This window comes from Glycine max, chromosome 7, assembly GCF_000004515.6.
Source record: "Glycine max cultivar Williams 82 chromosome 7, Glycine_max_v4.0, whole genome shotgun sequence".
Taxonomy (NCBI): domain Eukaryota; kingdom Viridiplantae; phylum Streptophyta; class Magnoliopsida; order Fabales; family Fabaceae; genus Glycine; species Glycine max.
Genome location: NC_038243.2, coordinates 35466013 through 35474711, shown reverse-complemented (window position 1 = coordinate 35474711; position 8699 = coordinate 35466013). Strand labels below are relative to the sequence as shown.

The 8699-nt window shown below is 34.3% G+C and overlaps 2 protein-coding genes across 2 annotated transcripts; both read right to left on the bottom strand.

The window, feature by feature from the left end:
• Positions 1–1879, bottom strand: LOC100795736 (anthocyanidin 3-O-glucosyltransferase 7). Its single transcript, XM_003529218.4, has one exon. The coding sequence runs from the start codon at positions 1877–1879 to the stop codon at positions 536–538; it is 1344 nt and encodes a 447-aa protein (XP_003529266.3). The 3' UTR covers positions 1–535.
• Positions 1880–3606: 1727 nt separating this feature from the next.
• LOC100816155 (anthocyanidin 3-O-glucosyltransferase 7) lies at positions 3607–5451 on the bottom strand. Its single transcript, XM_003528350.4, has one exon. It carries the CDS (start codon positions 5199–5201, stop codon positions 3849–3851), a length of 1353 nt encoding a protein of 450 aa, XP_003528398.1. The 5' UTR covers positions 5202–5451; the 3' UTR covers positions 3607–3848.
• Between the last annotated feature and the right edge of the window lie 3248 nt (positions 5452–8699).

The window sequence follows — 8699 nt, the reverse complement described above, 5'->3', positions numbered from 1 at the left end:
AGTTCAATCTTTATCAATTAAATCAAACTTTGTTGGTTTGTTACACTCGGATTACTATACATGAGTCCAACAAGGAGGTTGACGTGCTAACAAAATTTAGTTTACATCTTTAACTCGTAACATGCATGTGTTTTTAGTTTTTTTTTTTGTCGATTACCTTCATGGGAGACGCTAACTCTTTGATCTGCTCCCTGGTGATTATTATTAATAAATTTGGTTTAGGTTGTAGTAAGTAGTAACACCTCTCAATTCATAACAGAAAGAAAGACAGAAATTCAAACAAGCAGCCGTAAATTCTCGGCGCATTAATTACACACAAAATGTGGCATTGTGCTATATTATCAAGAACGTCAAAGCTAAACCATCCTTAAAATTTCTTATTAATGACCGTATATGTAAAAGGGACCAATTATTTTTCCCATTTGGATGAATGTAATTACTTAGCTTTTCTAGTTTTTTAACTTATTTTTTTTAGTCGATTTGATAAGTGAATTTTCTAGTTATCAAGTTAGATACTATCAAATTTCCCTATGATTTAAGAACTAGAAATTACTTCCAGCAGAGTCTTCAAATCGTGTGCTGATTTCCCTGCAGGCCTTGCTGCATCTTCCACAGTCTTCTTCAACTTAAGAGCATTGTCTCTAATCTTCTTCCCCTCTTCCTGCACCATAATCATCTTCAAGCTTTTAAGCAATCCATCTTTGGTGAAAACCCTACCTTCTATTATCACCCCAATCTCCCAAAGATCCTGTATCACTCTGGCAGCCACCCCTTGATCTCCAAAGAAAGGCCTACAAATCATAGGAACCCCACTGGAGAGACTCTCAGTCACAGAGTTAGATCCACAGTGAGTCACAAAAACTCCCACAGAATCATGCGCCAAAACTTGTGTCTGTGGAGCCCAATACACTATTCTCCCACTCATGCTGGTCCTCTCAAGGAACCCAGTTGGCAAAAAACCCAACACGTTTTCCTTAAGAGACCAAAGAAACGGAAGTTCGCTTTCTTCCAACGCCTCGGCCACCGCCACAATCTCGTGTGGCGGTGGCGTCACGACGGTCCCAAAGGAGACATACGCCACTGATCTAGAACCCTGCATGTCCAACCACGACAAGCACCCTGTGGAATCCGCCACCGATAGTATGGGGAAGCGAACCGGGACGATGTAGAGCAAAGACTGCAACTTGGATCTCATGTCCTGAACAAACAAAGGTGGGTCTAGCTCCTCAAAGAAATTCATGACTACAACCTTAGCCTGAGGCAGCACCTTGCCCAGTGAAACTAGTGTCTTTGAAAAAATTGTCTCTTTTTCTCCAAAAAATAGCAGATCCTGCGGCATGTCTTCGACACGCATGTTGGGCAACCCGGGAAGGAAATCAAAGGCTGCGTTTCCAGCACTGTTTAAAAACTGTTCACGTATCAAATCAATGTAGAAATATAGAGAGAGTGTGCATGACATGGGAGGCCAAAACGCGATCCAAGGAACGTTGAGTTTCTGTGCCACGACGAGAGAAGAGGATACAAAAGCATCGGAAATAACGCATGTGACTTTCTGCTTGGTCTCCTCTTCCGCCATTTGAATACCCTTGTGCAAGTTCTCGTGACCGGTTCTGAGGAAAAAGTTGAGCTTTTCGATTGGGTGGTTGGCTAGTGGGTGACCCTCTGGGATTCCATCGCTGATGCAATAGGGCTTAATGTTGATGGGGATGTGGGGTTTCGGGAAATGGATTGCGTTGGATTTTTCTGTGCCGATGAACGAGAATGAACAGTTTGGAGCGGCTTGAGATAGTTTGAGGACGAGGTTTAAGAGAGGCACAGTATGGGTGCCGAAGGGGAATGCAAAGACTGCTACATGTTTGTTTTCTGTTGAGTTCGACATAATTGGCATGCAGAGAGTGGAGAGAGATCAATGAAGGAAAATATGGATTTGGATTATAGTGGTGTTGGAGATGGTGAAACGTGAGAATTGTGCCAGAAAGTGTTACTGTTATTCGGAAGACTCGGATCTGGAATACTTGTTTTAAGTTTCATTTAATAATGAGCGTTCAATTTTGATGGACAATTCTAAAAAACCGAATCACCCCAAAACTTAATAAGAAAAAATAAATACTGTAAAAGTAATTGTTATAAATGATGGTAAATAGTAGAAGCATAAACAAACTGTTAATGAGTCAATCTCCTAAAATAAATTCTCAAATTCAAATTTTAAAGATAAAAAAATCTAATTAATAAGAAATATTTTACTCCGATATCACGATGATTATAAAAAATATAGAAGTATAAAAAAGAATGTTGTAGAATTTCACACCTACATCTTTTTAATTTCTACTATTAAAAAAATATCGCAGGTAGTTACTCAAATAAGTCAAATATGATGAAAAAAATGAAATGGTATACGTTAAGAAAAAGTAAAATACACACTAATATATTGTTAGAGAAACTATTACAAAATATCAATTTTTACATCTTACACACAATAATAAAAAATACGGACAAACACAATAAGACATTATATTACATACTTTAAACTTTAAAGCCACATTATTAACTAATCGATTATAACAAAGCAAACTTCTTTTTCTCAAAGCAAAACAGAGCTTGTAATCGATTTATGTTAAATAAGTATGAAAATATGTTGCTTTAATTTCTTTCCTTGCAATGAACACTTCGAATGTGGATCTATTTGTAGGCTCTTTAAGTAGTATGAGTTGCCTCTTTCATACAATTGTGTATTGACTTTTTTCTTTTTTTGTCTTTTATCACTTCTGAAATCACCTTTGGTCCTTTTTCAAAATCCTTATCTATAAATTGTATTTGAATTTGAATTTTGACAAGCAGTTTTGACTTAGGTTTCTCAAGGCACATTCTTTGACAATTTTTGGAATCGATCAAGAATTTTTCTTCTAAAGCTTGATATTCTGCAAGATGATTCTCAAACTGCTTCTGAATAGCTGTAGTAGTGCTTGTACATCAGTCTTTTTGTCTTTTTTGTTTCGCTTTGTTTCAATCAAGACATTTCACTTCAGTTTTAAGCATGCTGCTTCTGATATAGCAATTTATTGCTTCAAAACAATGTAGATACGTTCATATTAGTTCTTGTTCAATTTACATCTTCTGATGGAGCTTTTAATCATATGTAGATTCTTGTCTTGCTACCTTTTAGTCAAATTCATCCCGATCATATTTATGATCATACACAGTTTTTGGTCTGATTGCATTTTGATCTTCTGAAGGTATGCTCAGTTTGGTATGCTTCTAACAATTGTCCTTCTAACAGGCCTTGCTTGTAATGAGAAATCATCGTACCTTTTAAGCTTTTGGACACTTGCATACTTTAGTTTCATTGACCTCCAGCTTGATGTTCCATGGTATAAAATAAATTCATGTTCTTATAATCACATTCTCAAAACAAATCATTAGTAACTTAAGTTCAACAGACTTGAAATTTGCTTCTTGAAATTGTCTTATCATTAAAAATTCAGCTTATGAGGGGTTTAACCTCAACATATTGTTCTAGTGACATTAATTATCTATCTTTAGTTTGTTGCATGAGTCTTTCTTAATAGGAATGTTTTAGTAGTTGATAGGGTACCAACAACCTCAGGTCATAAAAGTGGGATTTAATGGAAATTATCTAAATATAAACTCTAACAAATTCGAATTGAGCAGAGATTCTCTCTTTAAAAGTACATGTAATCTCTATAAGAAAAAAACTAAACTAAACTACTCTTAATAATTTATTAATGCTGGTATCTATAACGCTATTGTACCTATTCCTTTTTTTTTTTCATTTGGGTTAATTTAATATTGCAACTCAAATTATTACAACCAATTAACTGTGCCATACATTAAGATGTAGTAGAAATTATTTCAATCAAAGTCTTCAAATCCCGTGCTGCTTGTCCTTCAGGCCTAGTTGCATCTTGCACAGTCTGCTTCACCTTAAGAGCATTGTCTCTAATCCTCTTTCCCTCTTCCTGCGCCAGAATCAGATTCAAGCTTTTAAGCAATCCATTTTTTGTGAACACCTTTCCTTCCATTACCACCCCAATCTCCCAAACATCTTCTACCAATCTTCCAGCCACCCCTTGATCGCCAAAGAATGGCCTGCAGATCATAGGAACCCCACCACAAACACTCTCAGTCACTGAGTTAGCTCCACAGTTAGAAACAAAAACTCCTGACGAATCATGTGCTAAAACTTGGGATTGTGGAGCCCAAGACACAACTTTCCCTCGCACCTTGGTCCTCTCAAGAAACCCATTTGGCAAAAGATCCATCAGACCTTCCATGAGAGACCACAGAAATGGAAACCCACTTTCTTCCAATGCCTCCGCCACAGTCACAAGCTCATGTGGAGGCGGTGCCACCACAGTCCCAAAGCAAACATAAGCCACCGATTTAGAACTCTTGGTGTCCAACCATGAAAGGCATCCACTAGAATCTATGTCAGATGGTGGCAACAAAGAGGAGGGAAGTGGAACAACATAAAGCAAAGACTGCAATTTGGATCTCATGTCTTGAACAAACAAAGGTGGGTCCAATTCCTCAAAGAAATTCATAACTACAGCCTTAGCTTGAGGCAGCACCTTAGCCAAGGAAGCCAGTGTCCTTGAAAACACTGTCTCTCTTTCTCCAACAATGAGCAGATCCTGCGGCATGTCTTCGACACGAAAGTTAGACAACCCAGGAAGGAAATCCAAGGTTATATTTCCAGCTCGGCGAGCAAGATCGCGTATTAAGTCAATGTAAAAGTATAGAGAGAGTGAGCATGACATGGGAGGCCAAAATGCAATCCAAGGAACATTGAGGCTCTGAGCCACAAGGAGAGAAGAGGCTACAAAAGCATCAGCAATGATGCAAGTGACTCTCTTCTCTATATCTGCCTCCGCCAATAGTATACCTTTTTGCAAGTTCTGAGGACCAGTTTTGAGAAAAAGGTTTACTTTTTCAATTGGGTGATTGGCTAGTTGTGCGTGACTCATTGGGATTCCATCACTTATGCTATAGGCCTTGATGTTGTTGGGGATGTGGGGTCTGTTGAAATGTGTTGCATTTGATTTCTGTGTGCAAATGAATGAGAATGAACAGTTTGGAGCGGCTTGAGCTAGTTTGAGGACAAGGTTTAAGAGAGGCATAAAGTGGGTGCCGAAGGGGAAAGCAAAGACAGCTACATGTTTGTTTTCCATTGAGTTTGGCATATAATTGGCAAGATGAAGGTGAGAGTGGAGAATGATCAATGGAGGCAAATATGGATTTGGATTGTGAGGTGTTAGAAATTTGTGGCATGGTTCATGATGCAGTGTAACCGTTATTCGGACGACTCGGATCTGGAATACTTGTTTTAAGTTTCATTTGATAAAAACATGACTCTTCAACAGTTCCTAAAAAACACCAAACTTATGAATCTTTGGATTCGTTTAATGATGAAATAAAAGACAAAATGTAACTATGATAATGTTTTATATATGTGGTACTGGTAAAAAAATAAAAATAAAATACTCCGTAATAGATAAATGAGAAAGATGTGAGAAGTTATATAGATAGTTTTCGGTAGTTAAAGGGGAAATATAAAAAGATGTGAGAAATCAATTTTATATACGGTGTGTAGTTATCTTTCTTTCAGTCATAAGTAGACCGGTTGAATATGCCAGCAATTATTAAGGGTATAATGCATGGGCAAAATCGTGTAGGAATCAAATGAGATCATCGTCATTATTAGTACATTTTTTGACTGGGTTATTATAGAGTTTTTATGGTGTACCCATTAATTTTAGGATTTTGATATTGTTAGCTTTTTAATCAATTAAATTACATGTAACCTTTTTATTAATTTTTTTAAAATCGAATTTCATGTTTTATAATTGGTAATATAAATTCTATATTCATCATCAAAGATATGATTTCTTTAAAATCTTAATGACTCTTAATCAAAAGTTATGTTTGAGTTGTCCCTTAATATGGTTGTAAGGTGAATTTTACCTGCATCATTGAAAAAAGACATGATTTTTTTATGGTTAATGATCCAAATTCGAATAATAAGCTCGCTTATTGTGGTTGCAAAATAATTATGTATTCTTCATTAACATTTTTAAAACTTAATGACCCTAAATCAAATGATATGTTTATGTTGTCCTTTAATGTGTTGCAAGATGAATACTTTATTCATTATAAAACAAAAAAAAATGTTTTTATTTTCTGGCTTAATGATCCTAATTCGAGTTATATGTTTTGGTTGTCCTTGTAAGATAAATTCCATCTTCATCATCAGAAAAAAATAATAGTTTTGAAGCTTAATAACTCTTAATCAAATGATATACATGAGTTATCCCTTAATGTGACAGTAAGTTGAATTCTATATTCATTATTGGAAAAAATAGTTTTTTTTTTTGCTTAATTATCCTACATCAAATGGTATGTTTAGTTGTTCCTTAATGTGATGCAAGATGAATTTCATATTCATCATAGAAAAAAGAGATGATTTTTTAAGGTGTAATGATCCTAAATCATGGTAAGTGTGAATTGTCCCTTAATGCGACTAGAAGATGAATTATATATTGAGCATAAGAAGAAAAAATGATATTTTTCACGTTTAAAGATCCTAAATCAAATTATATGCTTGGATTGTTCCTTAATGTGACAACAAGATGAAATATGTATTCATCATTAGAAAAAAACATGATATTTTGTGGGTTAATGACCATAATTTGAAATACATGCTTTGGTTGCTCTTTATTATGGTGGTAAGATGAGTTCTATATTTATTATCACAAAAAAATTATTTTTTTAGGTTTAATGACCCTAAATTGAATTGTATGCCTCAATTGTCCCTTAATGTAATTATAAGATAAATTTTGTATTCATCATCAGAATAAATATGATAATCCCAACTTTTAAAATGAATTGCCAAAACTACACCATGGTTCGGGTTAAACAGAACTTTTGTAATTTAGTGAACTGTATCTAACCATTCAAATTGAATTGCTCAATTTAGTTATAATATGATAAATTTTTGAAGTGTTCAATTCACATATACCATTTAAATGGGATCATTAAGCCTAAAAAATCTTGTATGTTAATCTAATAGATTCGGTCAATAGAAATAAAAAATATAGTGTGAGGATTTACACAATTTATTGATAAGGTTAACTCTTAGAATTGAGTTAAGACATAACTTAATCTTACAAGACTAATTTGCAAGGTGAAAATTATCTCATACTTAATATATTTTCGTTTACATTTTGCATCTCAATTTAGTCCCTATCCCGTCCCACGAGTTCACATGAATGTGAATGAATAGTTTGGAGCTGCTTGAGCTAGTTTGAGGACAAGGTTTAAGATAGGCGTAATATGGTGAAACTGAGTGGTGAAAGATCAATCAAAGCAGTAGAAGGCAAATGTATTGGAAATGTCCGAAGGGGGGATGCGAACTTTAAGATAAGCATGAGATTTGTGTTGATATCCTAGGCTTGACAGAGATTAATCTTTTCATGTCCAGATTTATGTAATTTGAAAGGGAAAGCATTTTATACAGGGATTTAAATTTCTTTGTATTAAAAATGATCTGTTTGGATATTTTGTTAACAGGAATTTTAGAAAGTAATTTGTGATAAGCTAAAAACACGGAATTCACACAATTCCGTCAAAATAGAAGGAATTGTTAAATTTTCACTCCCTTTTTTTTTCTCACCTCAGGCACACACGGGCTAGGCAACGCTAGGTAGAAAACTCAAGTAAATATTGTAGAGTACGCTCATAAGAGGTAACTAATTTCGAGATTTCTCCCAAATTCGTAGTCACCACCAGAACTCACGCTGCATGTATTTGTTGTTCTTTTTTGGGAACAATTCGATGGCTTATTCTTGATTTTATTAATTAGTAATCACTTTTTGTTATGTAAATTAGTTGTGTTTGGTTTTGATCATGACTGTTTGATATATATTCTCAATCATGGACACATCACATGACACACACAGAAAGAGTCTTTGTTGGTTCTAAATCAACTCTAAAAGGTCCAAGGATGGATAAGATTTGGCTTCAGAGCTTTACCGTTAGTGATTTGATGGATGGAAGTTAAACAGAAAGGTTTATTTAATGGTTAAGGTTTAGACACTAATTGAGATAACTCAAAGTTCATGATGGTATTTTACAAATGATACAAAGTTTGACAGAAGTTAATACACTTCCCTTTAAGAATAATATTGGTTTCACAGTTAGGTGTTTCTTGAACATTTTGAGCTTAATTGTCAATATAGAAAGTCATGATGATATATTTGAAATTGACCTTAAATTAGTTATTTTTCTTAATCAAACTTTTACAAGTTGATTTTTTTTTTAACCATCCGATTCATTAAAAGAAAATGATCTTAATTAATTCAGAATTTAATCGAAAGGTAAGTAAAGTCTAGTTAAAGACTATTTTTGTCAAATATCGAATTTTGATATTATCTAAAGGATTCAATTTCAACTTTAACATATTAATCACTTGTATTCAATTATTTGGTTAATAGACCGACTTTGTAGATGATTGAAGACTTATCTATAAAGATATTCATTTTACTTTCTATTTTTTTTATCCTTTAACTACATATTATAACTGTTTTTATTTTTCGCATTTTCTATTCAATTTTTATTCTCTCTTTTTCTGAAAAATGTAAACATAGAATTCCTTTCTTCCACTAGTAAAGTGATAGTGACGA